The sequence below is a fragment of the Saimiri boliviensis genome, chromosome 18 (genome assembly GCF_048565385.1).
Source record: "Saimiri boliviensis isolate mSaiBol1 chromosome 18, mSaiBol1.pri, whole genome shotgun sequence".
NCBI classification, from domain to species: Eukaryota; Metazoa; Chordata; class Mammalia; order Primates; family Cebidae; genus Saimiri; species Saimiri boliviensis.
In genome coordinates this window covers 12,074,844-12,093,779 of record NC_133466.1, presented here as the reverse complement: position 1 = coordinate 12,093,779, position 18,936 = coordinate 12,074,844, and the positions used below count along the sequence as shown (strand labels likewise).

The 18,936-nt window shown below is 44.9% G+C and overlaps 1 protein-coding gene and 1 pseudogene across 5 annotated transcripts; both read right to left on the bottom strand.

Moving 5' to 3' along the window:
* Positions 1-616: 616 nt before the first annotated feature.
* Positions 617-9,582, bottom strand: LOC101050649 (small ribosomal subunit protein uS7-like; annotated as a pseudogene).
* Positions 9,583-12,540: 2,958 nt separating this feature from the next.
* DNAJC28 (DnaJ heat shock protein family (Hsp40) member C28) lies at positions 12,541-18,080 on the bottom strand. Of its 5 annotated transcripts, none has more exons than XM_039480391.2 (3): positions 17,742-18,080; positions 17,386-17,556; positions 12,541-15,991 (listed from the first exon to the last, which is right to left on the bottom strand). In XM_039480391.2, the coding sequence occupies exons 2-3, from the start codon at positions 17,400-17,402 to the stop codon at positions 14,803-14,805; spliced, it is 1,206 nt and encodes a 401-aa protein (XP_039336325.1). In that variant the 5' UTR covers positions 17,403-17,556; positions 17,742-18,080; the 3' UTR covers positions 12,541-14,802. The 5 variants fall into 5 exon arrangements, with proteins under 5 accessions (XP_039336325.1, XP_039336327.1, XP_039336328.1 ...); XM_039480393.2 differs by having other exon boundaries at positions 17,928-18,080; XM_039480394.2 differs by having other exon boundaries at positions 17,955-18,080.
* Between the last annotated feature and the right edge of the window lie 856 nt (positions 18,081-18,936).

The window sequence follows — 18,936 nt, the reverse complement described above, 5'->3', positions numbered from 1 at the left end:
GCTGGCATTCCACCAGAAGAGAAGATACAGAGGGAACACTCCTCTCTTTAGGAACATTTTGAGGCCAGGTGAGGTGGCTCACACCTGTAATCCCAGCACTTTAGGAGGCTGAGGCAGGCAGATCACCTGAGGTCAGGAGTTCAAGACCAGTCTGAGGAACATGGAGAAACCCTGTCTCTACTAAAAATACAAAATTAGCCGGGCGTGGTGGTGGTAATCTTAGCTACTCGGGAGGCTGAGGCAGGAGAATCACTTGAACGTGGGAGGTGGAGGTTGTGATGAGCTGAGATCCTGCCATTGCACTCCAGCCTGGGCAACAAGAGTGAAACTCCAGCTTTAAAAAAATAAAAAAATAAAAAACCCTTTTGAAGGGGGTAGGGGTGGCATGTACCATTTTTGCTTTCATTCTGCTGGTAAAAGCTTAGTCATTTTTGATTTGCAATAGCTTTGAATAAGTAAACAAAAAAAAACTTAGTCATTTGACTACACAAAATTGCAAAGAAGGCTGGAAAATAGGGTTTCAGAACTAGGGAAGGAAGACTAGATATTAGGAGACAATTAAATTTCAAATCTCATCACTTTTTTTTGGTGGGGGGGGGACTGTCCCAAAGGGCAGCAGCTGGGAAAATCAGAGGTTAGACTTGGCCACACACTCCAGCTTGTCCTTCTTCTTGATGCCATAGGAGTCAGAGGAACTCTTGGTGGCACTGATAAGCTCTTCTGCCAGGCACTCAGCAGTGGTCTTCATGTTCCAGAAGGCAGCCTCAACGAGCGCCTATGCGCAGCAGCCGGATGGCCTGATTCACACGGTGCAGTGGGGACACGTGCACAGCCTGTTGTCTCACAGTCCCTGCTCCCCCGATTCGGTGGATCCCTCCCAGGGACCACCATTGATGATGGCGTTCACCCGGACCTGCAGAGAGTTCCCGCCTGTGAGCAGGTGGATGAAATCGAAGGCATGCTTGATGATGCTTCTTGCCGTTGCTGTGGCCATGCATCATCATGGAGTTAGTGAGGCGCTACATATGGGGCACTGAGCTTTGCAGAAGCGTTTGGCGGCATATCGCACAGCACTGTGAGCCAGGTACTTGGCATACTTCTTCTTCACTGCAGTGTAATGTTGCAGGGAAATGTTATTCATCCACACATCACTGGTGTTCCACTTTCCAAAGGGCTTGATGTCATGGGTCTCTGCCGCCACTGGTGCTGCTGTCTCCCAATCGGTGATCCTGAGGGTACAGCCCGAGTGTCTCTGTAACTCAGCATGGACCACGTGCTGCCCTGGCACAGACAGGCCATCTCATACTAATATTTTAAGGTTTCCCAGGGTTTTTTTAAAGCTTTGTTACAGAATAATATCTATATGAAAATGATTACCTCCAGGCTGGGCGCGGTGGCTCACGCCTATAATCCCAGCACTTTGGGAGGCTGAGGCGGGTGGATCACGAGGTCAAGAGATCAAGACCTTCCTGGTCCACATAGTGAAACCCCGTCTCTACTAAAAATACAAAAATTAGCTGGACATGGTGGCGAGTGCCTGTAGTCCCAGCTACTCGGTAGGCTGAGGCTGGAGAATTGCTTGAACCCAGGAGGTGGAGGTTGCAGTGAGCCAAGATCGCACCATTGCACTCCACCTGGGTAACAAGAGCGAAACTCCGTGTCAAAAAAAAGAAAAGAAAAGAAAATGATTACCTCCATATATGAAGGAGGACTTTACTGTTCACCTACCTTTGGGATATACATGCTTTAAGTTTCTTTTTTATTAGTGGAGACTTATGCTAATGCAACTTGTCTGAAGTCATTTTCTACTGCTATAACAGAATAACACAGAAAAGGTAATTTGTAAACAATAGTGTTTTATTTGGTTCACCTTTCTGTAGGCTGAGAACTCTTAAGGGCATGGTGCTAGCATCTTGTGAGGACTTTCATGCTGTGTTCTTGCATGGTAGAAAACAAGACAGACGGACGAACAAGCATACAAGACAGAAAAGAAAATCAGGCTGAAGCTATCCCTTTACCAAGAGCCCAATCCCAAAATAACAAACCCACTAACAGCATTAATTCATTCACAAGGATGGAGCCCTCATGACCCAATCACCTCTTAAATGTTCTACCTCTCAACACTATTACAATAGTAATTAAGTTTCAAACACAACCCTGGCGAGATGGCTCACACCTGTAATCCCAGCACTTTCAGAGGCTGAGGCAGGTGGATCACTTGAGGTCAGGAGTTCGAGACCAGCCTGGCCAACATGGTAAAACCCCATCTCTTAAAAAAAAAAGTTTCAAACACACTAACATTCTGGGGACAAATTCAAACCACAGCACAATTTGCTTCTCTCAGTCTATAAACCTCTATTCCCCAAAGAGTCAAACATGTATTTAGTTGTGCTTTCAAAATATGGACATTTGGCAGAGCACAGTGGCTCACACCTGGAATCTCAGCATTTTGGGAGCCCAAGGCAGGTGGATCACCTGAGGTCAGGAGTTCAAGACCAGCCTGGCCAACATGGTGAAACCCTGTCTCTACTAAAAAGAGAAAAAAAAAATTAACTGGCTATGGTGGTGTGTGCCTGTAATCCCAACTACTCAGGAGGCTAAGGCAGGAGAATCACTTGAATCCAAGAGGCAGAGGTTGCAGTGAACCAAAATCATGCCACTGCACTCCAGCCTGGGCTACAGAACAAGACTGTGTCTCAAAAAAAAGAAAAAAAAAATGGGCATTTGAAAGATATTGGGATTAAGCTGCTGATGTCGACATTTCACTGTCAGAATTCCGAATGTGCCGGGCACGGTGGCTCAAGCCTGTAATCCCAGCACTTTGGGATGCCAAGGCGGGTGGATCACGAGGTCAAGAGATCAAGACCATCCTGGTCAACATGGTGAAACCCCGTCTCTACGAAAAATACAAAAAACTAGCTGGGCATGGTGGCACGTGCCTGTAATCCCAGCTACTCAGGAGGCTGAGGCAGGAGAATTGCCTGAACCCAGGAGGCGGAGGTTGCGGTGAGCCAAGATCACGCCATTGCACTCCAGCCTGGGTAACAAGAGCGAAACTCCGTCTCAAAAAAAAAAAAATAATAATAATTCCAAATGTACTGATTTAAGTCTTTAGTAGAATTGTAAATCAGCCTTTTAAAAAAACCACACATTTTCTGATTCAGTTGGTATTCCACCACGTAGCTGCTGAAGCACATGTTTTGTTAAATTCCTGTTACCTAAGCACTTCAGAGAGGCTAGATTCTGGAGTCATTGTGACTTCAGGACCATTTTCAGATTTGGGCCAGGACAGGTTCTGAAAGATCGACTTCACCTAAAACTAGACAGAGAAAATGCAGTCCAGTTGGTACAAGTCTATTGAGAGAAGGAACAATCCAAGCTGTCATTCACGCTACACCCCATGGGTTCTAGATTGTTCTCTCTCAGGGCTGCTTCATGAACTTACTCTGATAGAGTGGTATTCACTTCCATCTTTTGAGTGTACAAGCCAAATGTGTACCATGGGAACTATCTGAAAGGCCAAAACATGCTGCATAAACAGGTACTTCCCAAAACATTGTCTCTCTTTCTCCATATGCTTATCTGGTTGTATAAGAAAAAGACTTCATCTGAATAACTCAGGCAGCTATTAGAACTGTTGTATTTTGACAGAGGTGTCTTGAGACTAAGGTCATACTTCCTATGGGTCTGAAATGGACTCTCTCCTGAAAGGATGGATATTCAGTGTCAGTCATTTAGGAGAAAAGACTGATCTTTAGATGGGAAACAAGAAACCAAAGCCTCTAAAGTAATTTGACTCCAGCAGGAGAGGAAACACTTCTTTCCACATCTACACTCTGAAGACAGTGGATACATTTGTCAGTTGGTCTCTTTGAGTTATAAGTAACAGAAAACATCTCAAACTGGCTTAAATAATGAGGAGGAGGGCCGGGCACAGTGGCTCACGCCTGTAATCCCAGCACTTTGGGAGGCCGAGGCGGGTGGATCATGAGGTCAAGAGATCGAGACCATCCTGGTCAACATGGTGAAACACCGTCTTTACTAAAAATACAAAAAATTAGCTGGGCATGGTGGCGCATGCCTGTAATCCCAGCTACTCAGGAGGCTGAGGCAGGAGAATTGCCTGAACCCGGGAGGCGGAGGTTGTGGTGAGCTGAGATCGCGCCATTGCATTCCAGCCTGGGTAACAAGAGCGAAACTCTGTCTAAAAAAATAATAATAAAAAATAATGAGGAGGATTCTGTGGCTTATGGAACTGGAGGATCAGAGGTATCGTGGGTCTTATGGTTTGAATGATTATGTCTCCTCAAAACTCTTATGTTGGAGTACTATATTAGTTCATTTTCACACTGCTATAAAAATATTACCTGAGACTGGGTAACATATAAACAAAAGAGGTTTAATTGACTCACAGTTGCACAGGGCTAGGAAGGCCTTAGGAAACCTACAATCATGGTATAAGGCAAAGGGGCAGCAGATACCTTCTTCACAAGACAGCAGGAGAGAGAATGCCTGCAGGGGAAACGGCCGCTTTTAAAACCATCAGATCTTGTGAGAACTCCCTCACTAGCACAAGAACAGAATGGGGAAAACTGCCCACATGATCCAGTCACCTCCCACCAGGTACCTTGCTCAGCACGTGAGGATTACATTACAATCTCCTGTGGAGACGAGATTCAGATGGGGACACAGAGCAAAACCATTTCAGGTACAAAAAAATAGAAAGAATGTATAATGGCCTTGGTAGAACAACAGGGTGACTATAGTCAATAATAATTTAATTGTACATTTTTTTTTTTATTTGAGACGGAGTTTCGCTCCTGTTACCCAGGCTGGAGTGCAATGGTGCGATCTCGGCTCACCGCAACCTCCGCCTCCTGGGTTCAAGCAATTCTCCTGCCTCAGCCTCCTGAGTAGCTGGGATTACAGGCACACCCCACCATGCCCAGCTAATTTTTTGTATCTTTAGTAGAGACAGGGTTTCACCATGTTGACCAGGATGGTCTCGATCTCTCGACCTTGTGATCCACCCGCCTCAGCCTCCCAAAGTGCTGGGATTACAGGCTTGAACCACCGCGCCCGGCCAATTGTACATTTTTTAAACAAAAGAGTATAATTAGATTGTAATACAAAGAATAACTGCTTGAGGGTATGGATACTTCATTTTCCATTATGTGATTACTATTTATTGCATGCCTATATCAAAGTATCTCATATACTTCATCAGTTAAATACACCAACTACATACCTGCACAATTTTTTAAGAAATAAAAAAATAAAAATAATTTCCATGTTGAAATTCTAACCTCCAAGGTGATGGTATTAGGAGGTGGTTAGGTCATAAGGATGATACCCTCATGAATGGGATTAGTACCCTTATTAAAGAGGCTCCAGAGCCACTGCACCTGGCCCATATAATTTTTTAAATCTAAGTATTCTAATACTCGAAATATAATAGAAGCAGAAAATAAATAATTTACAATTTTAATGATGCTTTAATATGTAAGTGATCGGGCCGGGCACGGTGGCTCAAGCCTGTAATCCCAGCACTTTGGGAGGCTGAGGCGGGTGGATCACAAGGTCGAGAGATCGAGACCATCCTGGTCAACATGGTGAAACCCTGTCTCTACTAAAGATACAAAAAATTAGCTGGGCATGGTGGCACGTGCCTGTAATCCCAGCTACTCAGGAGGCTGAGGCAGGAGAATTGCTTGAACCCAGGAGGCGGAGGTTGCGGTGAGCCGAGATCGCACCATTGCACTCCAGCCTGGGTAACAAGAGTGAAACTCCGTCTCAAAAAAAAAAAAAAAAAAAATGTAAGTGATCAGGCAGGATTACACTAGAGGACATGATGATGGGGTCAAATTCTTTTATCTACTTGAATAAGTTTGGGTTTAAGGGAAGTAGGAAATCAGAAGTGAGGGAAGGCTGGGCACAGTGGTTCATGCCTGTAATCCCAACACTTTGGAACACAGAGGTGGGAGGATCATTTGAGCCCAGGAGTTTGAAACCAGTCTGGGCAACATTGTGGGATCCCGTCTCTACAAAAAAAATTTTTTTGGCCAGGCATGGTGGCTCACACTTGTAATCCCAGCACTTTGGGAGGCCAAGGCAGGCGATCCCCTGAGGTCAGGAGTTCAAGACCAAACTGGCCAACATGACTAAACCCCATCTCTACTAAAAATACAAAAATTAGCCAGGTGTGGTGGCAGGTGCCTGTAATCCCAGGCATTTGGGAGGCTGAGGCAGGAGAATCACTTGAACTCAGTAGGCAGAAGTTGCAGTGAGCCAAAATTGCATGACTCCACTCCAGCCTGGGCAACAGGGTAAAACTCTGTTTCCCAAAAAAAAAAAAAAAAAAAAAGTTGTTTTTAATTAGCTGGGTATGGTGGCTCAACCCTGTAGTCCCTCCCAGCTACTCAAGAGGCTGAAATGAGAGGATCACTTGAGCCCAGGAGTTTAAGACTAGTATGGGAAACATTGTGGAACTCCATCTCTACCAAAAAAAAAAAAAATTAAATTTATTTATTTTAAAGACGGGGTTTCACCATATTTGTCAGGCTGGTCTTGAACTCCCGACCTCAGGTGATCTGCCACCTTGGCCTCCAAAGTGCTTGGATTACAGGCGTGAGCCACCACGCCTGGCCCCCCCTAAATTTTTTTTAATTAGCTGGGCATAGTATCTCAAGCCTGTAGTCCCAGCTACTGGGGAGGCTGAGGTCGGGGGATCACTTGAACCTGGGAGGTGGAGTCTTCAGTAAGCCATAATTGCGCCATTGCACTCCAGCCTGGGTGACAGAGTGAGAGCTTGTTTTATAAAAAGAAAAAAGTACAGGAAAAATGAAAGTACTGAGATACAGGTGGAAACATAGTTTTAGAATAGTAATGACACAACAGACCTATATGATTTAATAAAAGAAAACTTCAGGACTGGGCGCGGTGACTCACGCCTGTAATCTCAGCATTTTGGGAGGCCGAGGCTGGTGGATCATGAGGTCAAGAGATCGAGACCACCCTGACCAAGATGGTGAAACCCTGACTCTGCTAAAAAATACAAAAGAATTAGCCGGGCATGGCGGTGCTGCCTGTAGTCCCAGCTACTCTGGAGGCTGAGGCAGGAGAATTGCTTGAAACCGAAAAATGGAAGTTGCAGTGAGCCGGGATCGTGCCATTGCACTCCAGCCTGGCGACAGAGCGAGACTCTGTCTCAAAAAAAGAAAAGAAAAGAAAAGAAAACTTCATTTAAATAGACATATGGGGAAAATGGGAAGTATGATACTCTCTCAAATAAATCAGGCCTTTTTTCTTTTTTTGAGACAAGGTCTCACTATATTGCCAACCTGGTCTCAAACTCCTGGGCTCAAGTGATCTTTCCACCTTGGCCTCCCAAAGTGCTGAGTGTACAAGCATGAGCCACTGTGTCTCGTTAATTGAGCACTTTTTATAAGCATCATGTTAAAATAATAATCTATATTATAATACAGGAAAAGGTGATGTTGAAATATCACACGTAATCCATGTCAGGGATACATTCAGAGACCAGTGTTTAAAAGGCTCATGTAGATGGCTGGGCACTGTGGCTCATGCCTGTAATCCCAACACTTTGGGAGGTCAAGATATGCAGATCACTTGAGGTCAGAAGTTCACGACCAGCCTGGCCAACGTGGTGAAATCTTGTCTCTAATAAAAATAGAAAAATTAGGCCAGGAGTGGTGGTTCACACCTGTAATCCTAACACTTTGGGAGGCCACGGCAGGTGGATCATGAGGTCAAGAGATTGAGCCCATCCTGGCATGGCCAATGTGTTGAAACCCTGTCTCTACTAAAAATACAAAAATTAGTTGGGTGTGGTGGTGTGCGCCTGCAGTCCCAGCTACTCAGGAGCTGAGGCAGGAGAATCACTTGAACCTAGGAGGCAGAAGTTGCAGTGAGCCGAGATCACGCCACTGCACTCCAGCCCCGCAACATAGCAAGACTCCATCTCAAAAAAAAAAAAAAAAAAAAAAAAAAAATTAGCCAGGGGTGGTGGCAGATGCCTGTAACCAAAGTTATTCAGGAGGCTGAGGCAAGAGAATCACTTGAATCCAGGAGTCAGAGGTTGCAGTGAGCTGAGATCATGCCATCGCACTCCAGCCTGGGTGGCAAGAGTGAAACTCTGTCTCAAAAATAAATAATTAAGTAAAAAGGCTGATATGGAGACAAATACTTCAATGGGTAGCAGGGAACAGAGGATGAGTCAGCAAAAGATACAGTAATATGAGAAGTCATACAGATGTTACGTAGAAGGCAGCTGGGGACAGTATAAGGTAAGATGAAAAGACATTAAGTGACTCCAAAATTAATAAATAATTTCAGGCCAGATCATGGCCTGTAATGCCAGCACTTTGGGAGGCTGAGGTAGGAGGACTGCTCAAGCCCAGGCATTCAAGACCAACCTTGGCAACATAGAGAGATCCCATCTCTACCTTTTTTTCGAGATGAAGTCTTTTTCTGTCATCCAGGCTAGAGTGCCATGATGCAGTCTCAGCTCACTGCTACCTCTGCCTCCCAGGTTTAAGTGATTTTCCTGCCTCAGCCTCCTGAGTAGCTGGGACTACAGGTGCACTCCTCCATGCCCAGATAATTTTTATTTTTAGTAGAGATAGGGTTTCACCATGTTGGCCAGGGTGGTCTCGAACTCCGAACTTCAGGTGATCCGCCTGCCTTGGCCTCCCACAGTGCTGGGATTACAGGTGTGAGCCACAGTGCCTGGCCAAAAATTTTAAAAAATTAGCCAGGCATGGTGGTGCACGACTGTGGTCCCAGCTACTGAGGAGGCTGAGGTAGGAGGATCATTTCAGCCTGGGAGGTCAAGTGAGTGATGCTCATGCCACTGCACTCCAGCCTGGGTGACTGGACAATACTTCATCTCAAAAAAAAAAAAAAAAAAATCATTTCAACATGTAATTTTTACAATATAGACTATTACTAGAAAGTTATACTAGAAAGGTAGCACATATGAAATATTTTTAAAACAATGCATTCTTGATAAAATCGGCCGGGTGTGGTGGCTCACGCCTGTAATCTCAGCACTTTGGGAGGCTGAGGCAGGCAGATCACCTGAGGTCAGGAGTTCAAGACCAGCCTGGCCAACATGGTGAAACCCTGTCTTAAAAAAAAAAAAAAAAGATAAAATCAGTGAGATTACTGAGTTCCATGTATGTCTACTGTATTCATTATCTCTAGCTGTTTAGCAAATTATCCCAAAACTTAGCAGCTTAAAACATCAAACCTTTACTTATTAGCTCCCACTTTTTCTAAGGGTCAGGAGTCTGGGAGCAGCTTAGGTGGGTTTTTCTGGCTTAGGTTCTATCAAGAGCTACCAGTCAAGCTGTCAGCTAGGGCTGTGGTCATCTGAAGGCTTACAGATGGCACTGGGGCTCTGCTTCCACTAAAGCCAGCATGGCTGTTGGCTGCAGGCATGAGTTTCCAGCCACATAGGCCGCTCCACAGGGCTGCCTCCAAACTGGAAACCGGCTTCACCCAGAGTAAGTGATCCAAGCCGGTGAGAAAGAAGGAAGCTTCTAGCTTCCGAAGCACCATACCATTACTTCTGTTGTATTCTGTGGTCACAAAAATGAACCCTGATACAATGAGAGGGCAATACACAAAAACATGAATACCAGAAGGTGGGGATCATTGGGGGTTATCCTGGAGGCTTGCTGCTACGCTCACTAATTGAGTAATTTTTGGTTCTAAATTAAAAAGAATCAATTCCAGCACCTTGGGAATCCAAGGCAGGCAGATCATTTGAGCTCAGGAGTCCGAGACCAGCCTAGGCAACATGGTGAAACACTGTTTCTATAAAAAAGACAAAAATCGGGCCGGGCACAGTCGGTTGCTCATGCCTCTACTCCCAGCAGGTGGGCAGATCACTTAAGGTCAGGAGTTCAAGACCAAACTGGCCAACATGGTGAAAACCTGACTCCACTAAAAATACAGAAGCTTAGAAGGGCAACCAAGCATGGTGGCTTACACCTGTAATCCCAGTAATTTAGGTGGCTGAGTTAGGTGGATCACAAGGTCAGGAGTTCGAGACCAGCTTGGCCAATATGGTGAAATGCTGTCTCTACTAAAAATACAAAAATTAGCCAGGTGTGCCCCTGTAGTTCCAGCTACTCAGGAAGCTGAGGCAGCAGCGTCGCTTCATCCCAGGAGATGGAGGGTGCAGTGAGCAAAGTCGTGCCACTGCACTCCCAGCCTGCGCATCAGAGGGAGACTCCATCTCAAAAAAAAAAAAAAAAAAAAAAAAAAAAAAAAAAATGGCTGGGCGCGGTGGCGCTTTGGGAGGCTGAGGCAGGCAGATTACGAGATCAAGAGATTGAGATCGAGATCATCCTGACCAACATGGTGAAAGCCCATCTATACTAAAAATACAAAAACTAGGTGGGCATGGTGGTATGCACCTGTAGTCCCAGCTACTCAGGAGGCTGAGGCAGGAGAATTGCTTGAACCTGGGAGGCACAGGTTGCAGTGAGCTGAAATTGCACCACTTTACTCCAGCCCGGCAACAGAGCGAGACTCCGTCTCAAGGAAAAAAAAATTAGAAGGGCATGGTGGCACACATCTGTAATCGCAGCTAATTGGGAGGCTGAGGCTGGAGAATCACTTGAAGCCAGGAGGCAAAGGTTGCAGTGTGCAGAGATATTTTAATGAGACAGGGTCTCTCTCTGTCACCTAGGCTGGAGTCCAGTGACATGATCACAGCTCACTGTAGCCTCAACCTTCTGGGCTCAAGTAACTCTCCCACCTCAGCCTCCCAAGTAGCTAGGACTACAGGCTTGTGCCATCACACCTGGCTAATTTTTGTAGAGATGGGGTTTCACCACGTTGCCCAGGTTGGTCTCAAACTCCTTGGCTCAAGGGATCCTCCCCACTTGACTTCCCAGAGTGTTGTGTTGGGATTACAGGCGTGAGCCACTGTACCTGGCTCAGGTTAGAGTGCAATGGTGCAATCTCAGCTCACTGCAACCTCTGCCTTCTGGGTTCAAATGATTCTCCTACTTCAGCCTCCCGAGTAGCTGAGATTACAGGTGCCTGCCAGCACACCCAGCTAATTTCCATATTTTTAGTAGAGATGGGGTTTCACCATGTTGGCCAGGCTGGTCTCAAACTCCTGACCTCGCGATCCGTCTGCCTGGGCCTCCCAAAGCACTAGGATTACAGTTGTGAGCCACCACGTCCAGCCAGCCTGTCATCTTTCGGATGGCCCATACTAACAGTAGCATGCATCATTCATCTGGGACAAATGTGATTCCTCGCAAGAAGCCAGACCTTTTAAGTTGGTCTGGGGAGGAAAGAAAATCCCTAATTTTCTTAAATATGCTCAGAATCGGCACGTGACCTGGGTTCTGCCAATGAGATTTGTCCTTGGGAGACGAGGTTTCAGAATGACTGATGGGAGGCCATGTGTTGGTTCATCACAGAGGTTCTACTTTACTGGTATAGTAAGGTGGTGGCAGCTCAAGAAACGGAGACAGAATTGCTTGAACCTGGGAGGCATGGGAAGCAGAGGTTGTAGTGAGCCAAGATTGTGCCACTGGAACGTAGTGGTGGGATCACTGCTCACTGCAGCTTTGACCTCCTGGGCTCAAGCAATCCTCCCACCTCAGGCTCCCAAGTAGCTGGGACTACAAGCATCTGCTACCACACCTAATTTTTTTTTTTTTTTTTTTTTTTTTTTTTTTTTTTTTTTGGTAGAGACAGAGTTTCACCATGTTTCCCAGGTTGGTCTCAAACTCCTCGGCTCAAATGATCCTCATGCCTCAGCCTCTCAAAATGTAGGGATTACAGGCATAAGCCACCGTGCCTGGTCAATCAAAAAGATTTTTTTTTTTTTGAGATGGAGTTTGGCTCTTGTTGCCCAGGCTAGAGTGCAATGGCTCATTCTCGGCCCACTGTAACTTCCACCTCCTGGGTTCAAGCGATCTTGTCTCAGCCTTCTAGGTAGCTGGGATTAAAGTCATGTGCCACCACATCTGGCTAATTTTTTCTATTTTTAGTAGAGATGGGGTTTCACCATGTTGGCCAGGATGGGCTCGATCTCTTGATCTCATGATCCACCCGCTTTGGCCTACCAAAGTGCTGGGATTACAGGTGTGAGCCACTGTGCCCGGCCAAAAAGATTTTTTTTTTTTTTTTTTGAGACGGAGTTTCACTCTTGTTACCCAGGCTGGAGTGCAATAGCACAATTTCGGCTCACCACAACCTCTGCCTCCTGGGTTCAGGCAATTCTCCTGCCTCAACCTCTTGAGTAGCTGGGATTACAGGCACGCACCACCATGCCCAGCTAATGTTTTGTATTTTTAGTAGAGACGGGGTTTCACCATGCTGACCAGGATGGTCTCGATCTCTTGACCTTGTGATCCATCCGCTTTGGCCTCCCAAAGTACTGGGATTACAGGCTTGAGCCACCGCGCCCAGCCAAAAAGATTTTTAAAAAACATTTAGTTAGGTGGCTAGCCCAAATTATTATTACCATTACAACAAAGGGCCATTGAATAATCATCACAATAACTTTATTAACATAGACAACATTTACAAACATAAAGTGCACTGTGCAGAAACTAAGAATTTACTGACATTTTCTGGTAACCTTCGCATTGACCAATATTAAAAATGGTTTTGTTCATCTATGTTGCTGTAATGCAGTTAGGCCTCTTACATCTAATTCCCAACTTTTTTTTTTCTTTGAGATGGAGTCTCTCTTTCATTGCCCAGGCTGGATCTCGGCTCACTGCAACCTCTGCCTCCCGGGTTCAAGCAATTCTCCTGCCTCAGCCTCCCAAGGCGCCCGCCACCATGCCCGGCTGATTTTTGTATTTTTAGTAGAGATGGGGTTTCACCACATTGGTCAGGCTGGTCTACAACTCCTGACCTTGTGATCCACCTTGTGACCTCGGCTTCCCAAAGTGCTAGGATTACAGGTGTGAGCCACTGTGCCTGGCCTATTTCCCACATTTAACAAGAGTCACAAAATTACTGCCTTCTAAAATGTTTTTGGAACTATAGCTCTTATTATTAAGCTACATTTCATATTGTTCACTTTTATTTACAGTGATACTATCATTGTAGAAGCCAAATGACAACTCATTAAATAAAATAATCACTTATTATACTAATTAATGCTGCAGTATCTAAGCAGAAAGGCCCAAAATTTCCTTTTGAAGGTGTAGTTTTATTTGTTGTTTTAACTCTCACACATTTTACAAAATAACACATTCTTCCAAAATGCAGGTGGTGAGTACCTGAATTAAAGAAGGAAACACTCCAGCTCCTGTGACCACATTCCACATTCTTCTAGTTGCCACTTCTGTGTGACAAAAGCAATCATCCAAACCTGAAACAGTCAGATTTTCTGAAAGTGGATGAGACACAACTATCTCATGAGTATCAACCTCAGCATTTGTCAAAGATGCAGATGCATGTAATTCAGACATCTTGTTTTTGTGTATTAAAGGGTCCCTAAGACAGGAAACTGGGTCCGTAAGGCAGTAAGTTACAATTGTCGTATGGCTGTAAAGCCACTGGGGAGTCTGAATCAAGAGGACACAGGAGGCTTAGGGTAGATTTATGGAAATCTAACATTTCAATTTCTGATAAAAGATGAAGCTAGAAGTGAAATCTTACATTGCTACTGCCCCCAAGGATTTTTATCCCCTCCTAAAAAGTGAGAAATACACTCATACTTTTTTTTTTTTTTTTTTTTAAAGTGGACACTGGGCCAGGCACAGCGGCTCATGCCTGTAATCCCAACACTTTGGGAGGCTAAGGTGGGTGGATCGCCTGAGGTCAGGAGTTTGAGACCAGCCTGGCCAAATTGGTGAAACCTTGTCTCTACTAATAAAATATAAAAATTAGCTGGGCATGGTAGTTGGGGGTGGCGGGGGGCGCCTCTAATCTCATCTACTTGGGAGGCTGAGGCAGAATTCCTTGAACCCAGGAGGTGGATGTTGCAGTGGGCTGAGATCATGCCATTGAACTCCAGCCTGGGTGACAAAATGGGCACTGGGGTTTATTTCTAGAATTACTAAATCAACTAGCTTCACTGATTTCCGCAGCCAAGAAAACCATCAAGTTAGACAGGAAAAAGTAGAACCTAGATGTTTGGTGTTTTTCATTGAGTACCCACAGAGAAGGCCCTCATAAAAAGAAAAGTGCAGTAATTTCAGTAGGCTAATTTCCTGATCTTAATATTTCCACCCATATGGAGGGTGTCCCAAAAGTCTTGGAACAGTTTTGAGCCTTAATAAGCTCAGGAGTTTAAGTACAGCAAACTTGTTAAAAATATATATATATATACATCATTTGGAGGTTTAATTGGTTAAATTTCATTACACGTCAGTTTTGCGACTTTTGATAACATATTTTTCGGTTTCCATGTTGTTGTTTAAGTACCTATGTTTGAAAATGGCAACAATAACTGCTTTTAAGTTAGTTATTACAGCCCAAAACTGCACTAACACTTTCAGAATACATGTATGATTCCTAAATCAGAAAACTGATCCTAGCCCATTTCACTGGATGACTGACATTTAAACACTGGAATGGACTTCTTTAGAAGTTTTAGTTCATTTCTTTTTTTGCTACATCCTCAGGACAAACCCGATAGGTTTCTCACTCACAGGTCATTGGGTATGTGATTAGTTTTGTGAAAAGTACAATGGCACAGTTCTTAAATTCTTGTATTATAGCATAAATCTCATTTTCCATGTTGGTATCAGTGGAACTAAGAATGATTTATGATAGTAATTATCAAAATGATCATATTTTAATAAATTTCCATAAATTCATCCAGTTTAAAAAACCTTTCTTAATTCCAGGCGTTTTCTCTTCTTGTCCTTGATCAATGTTATTTGAGTTTCTATCTGTGACGTCTTTTGTTTTTATAAGGGTCTCATATATTTTCTGGGCTCTGATAATTTCTTTCTGAGCATCAAAATGGACTTTTTGCCTGGTCAGGATGGGAACAATTAAATTAAAATCATTAATTCGCTTGTTTAATTTTCTGATGTTTTCTTGAAACTGCTCACAAACATGGTTCCATTGCTTCTGTTCAGTTGGGGTCATTGGATTCCCAAGTTTTTTCCTAGACACTAAAATTGCCTCTCTGAGTTGCTCAATAGTATCATTTATTTCCTTTTGCATTAGGATCCATTCTGGTTGGTATCCATTATCGATCAATATTCGGTTCAGGTTGTGAGTCATGGGATCGATGTAAGAACAGTCAGAAAACTTTTTCAGAGGTTTTCCTTTCCCACTGAGATTGTCAAAGTCTCCTTTTGCCATGGATTCTTGAATGAGGTCCTCCACTAAACGCTCTATAGCTTGAGTTATCTTTTGTTCTTTGCTCTGTCTTATATTTTTAACAGTTACACTATCAGGAAAATACTGGCTTTGTAGTTTCTGCTTTTGATACTCCATCACTTGTTCAGTAGCACGGTCTGCCCTAAATTGCCTGTACTGCTTCTCTCGTTGACTTGGCGTCCCAAAACCAATACCTTCAAAACTTAAATAATGCCGGTGTTGGGGTGTTTTATATTTGAATTTTTCTGCATCTTCTTCTTCTTCACCTTCATTCTGTCTGGCATTTGTTTGTTCTATCACATGTGAAAGCACCTTTCTATAAGCTTCTTCAATTCTTATAAATGTTGCAGAATCAGCAGTATTAGAGCTACTGTCAGGATGATACTGCTTGGCAAGCTTACGAAAAGATTCCCTGACGTCATCTGCAGAGCATCCTTCCTTCACATTCAGCAGCCTATAATATTCTCTGATCTTCTTTTTAGATTTATGGGTTGACATCATTCTATTTCTAATGATACCAATATAAGAAAGCATTTTCACTCGATTAGGAATCACTGTAGCCTTTATCAGGTGAGATCTTAAGATTTGAGCCATCATCACGTACACTGTGTTCATTATTGTACTCAGAGTTCTTCCTAGAAATGATCTATAAAATGACAACAAATATAGGTTGAACAAAGTTGTGTTATCAGTTAATTTCTTATTTTCAGCAATAAGGTATAAGTCAGGGCATGAATTTACAACAGACAGTTCTTTCTAACGCTGCTGTCAACAATCCTTTTTCCTTTTTTTTTTTTTTTTTTTTTTAAGACAGTGTCTTGCTTTGTTGCCCATGCTGGAGTGCAGTGGCACAATCACGACTCACTGCAGCCTTGACCTCCTGGGCTCAAGTGATCCTCCCACCTCTGTCTCTCCTGTAGCTGGGACTACGGGTGTATACCACCACACCTGGCTAATTTTTGTACTTTTGTAGGGATGGGATTTTGTCATGTTGTCCACACTGGTCTCCAACTCCTGAGCTCAAATGATCTGCCAGTCTCTGCCTCCCAAAGTGCTGGGATTATAGGGGTGAGCCCCTGTGTCTGGCCGAATTCTTTTTTTTTTTTTTTTTTTTTTTTTTTTTAGATAGAGTCTCACTCTGTTGCCTAGGCTGGAATGCAATGGCACAATCTCAGCTCACTGCAACCTCCATCTCCCAGGTTTAAGCAATACTCCTGGCTCAGCCTCCCAAGTAACTGGGATTACAGGTGCATGACACCAACCCTGGCTAATTTTTGTATATTTAGTACAGATGGGGTTTCATCATGTTGGCCAGGCTGGTCTCGAACTCCTAAGGAGACCCGCCCACCTCAGCCTCCCAAAGTGCTGGGATTACAGGCCTGAGCTACCACACCAGCCCAGATGCATTCTTACTGATGTTGGCAGAAAAATGGAAGCTGATGAAGTTTAATGTTAACATATTGTGGGGCCAGGCACGGTAGCACACACCTGTAGTCCCAGCACTTCAGGAAGCAGAGGCGGGTGGATCACCTGAGGTCAGGAGTTCGACATCAGCCTGGTAAACATGGCGAAACCCTGTCTCTACTAAACATATAAAAATTAACTGGGTGCTTGCAGTCCCAGCTACTCAGGAGGCTGAGGCAAGAGAATCGCTTGAACCCGGGAGGTGGAGGTTGCAGTGAGATCACGCCACTACACTCCAACCTGGGCGACAGAGAGACACTCTGTCTCAAAACAAGAACAACGACAAAAAACATATCGTGATATAATCTGGATTCTACTCCTCACTAACCACATATTTTACAAGTGGAAAGTTCTTAGAGGTCATCTAATCCAATCTTCTCATTTAATGAGAAAACGTAGCTCCGGAAGGTTAAGCAATTTAGCCAAGTCCCATAACAAGGTGTAAGCAGGTAGGGGTGGGCACAGAAAAAGGAGACTTGCTTAACTGTCTATACCTCCAGTCGGTTATAAACTGCACGGCGTCTGCACCCTCTCAAGGAGTCTTCTCATAAGAAGACTTATGGACAAGGTACATACCTGGTCTGATACTGCATTGAATAGACTCAAGTGTCCAAAAGACTTTAAGCTCCATAGCTCGCTAGGAAGGAGCTGCCACAGGCCAGGAAAACCACGATGAATGGTGAGGACTCTCAAGACGTTTGCTGCTATTGCAATAACATGGTCTCGAAGAGGAGGAAGACTCGTACACTGACAACGGCCAAAAAATATTGGAAGTGGCTTAATTGGAAGTGTGATATATAAACGCTAAAACGGAGATCCCGAGACCCCCTATTTTCTGGACAATCGGGCCAACGGCTTTGGGAGCTGGCTGCAAAGGTGGTTATCATGGCAGGGAGGTCGGTCGGTCCGATCCTGCCCCGCCCCCTCCTCACCTGCGCAGGCCAGAGGTAGGGGTTCCACGGCTCCCACCCTCATGCCGCACCTCTGCGCATGCGTGCACAGTCCGCCCGTCACGCCGGGTGTCTGTACCGCGGCCCTCCGCCGGTGTCTCCGCCGAGATAATACCATCTGCCACTTTACACTGAGGGGCCCCGGGGGTACAGAAGGCAGAATCGTACCTGATTGGGACAGGCGACCCGCCTTACCAAGGAAACGGACAATCTCTGGTCTAATGAACTTCCCCCCGGAGGGCCCAGGCAGGGCACCTTGGGAGGCTTCGTCCGGGCCCGGGACGACCAGCTCCGCCTCCGCCTCCTCCCGCGCCCCGAGCAGAGGTGGTCCGGCCGATTGGGATTGTGGGAGATGTAGTTCGCCAGAAGGAGCGATGTGCGCCTGCGCCTCTCGGGAGGGACTTAGGGGGCGTCGAAAACGAGGCAAAGACCGAGTTGGTGGCGTGTGGAGCTGTGGCTCGGAAGGCGATGGTAACTTTTTGGGGGCAGGGGAAGGCAAGGTTGTTTCCCCGGAACGGGACCTGAGCAAGCTTCTTCGGGGTCACAGAAGGGGCAACCTGCGCAGATACGTGAGGCTTACAAACCTGCCCTTTTATTAATTCACCAAGTACTGTTGAGGGGCTGCCGACAGGACCGGGGACAAAACCAAAAGAGGGATCTTCTGGGTTCAAATTCAACCACTGACTTGGGGGCTGAGCATTTCCCCTCTCTGTGCAGGAAGCAAGTATTTTAAAAAGGAAAAAGAAAAGGGATAAAAAGAAAAAGGCAGAGGCTTGGGAGTTTTCAGATTTGGATTGAAAATCTTGTTTCTCGAGGGGAAGGAGAATAATTTAAAAGAAAAAGAAAAAGAAAATCTTGTTTCTTCTGCTTGCACCATAGGCAAGATACCTGCAAAATGAGAGATGCAATACATAGTAAACTATAGGAAATAGTAGGGCACTGTGCTAAGTGCTTTATGTATATTCTCATTCACTTTTTTTTTTTTTTTTTTTTTTTTGGACAGAGTCGTGCTCTGCCCCACAGGCTGGAGTGCGGTGACGCGATCTCGGCTCACTGCAATCTCTGACTCCCGGGTTCAAGCGATTCTCCTGCCTCAGCCTCCCAAGTAGCTGGGATTACAGGCGCTCACTACTACGCCCGGCTAATTTTTTTTGTATTATTATCGGAGACCGAGTTT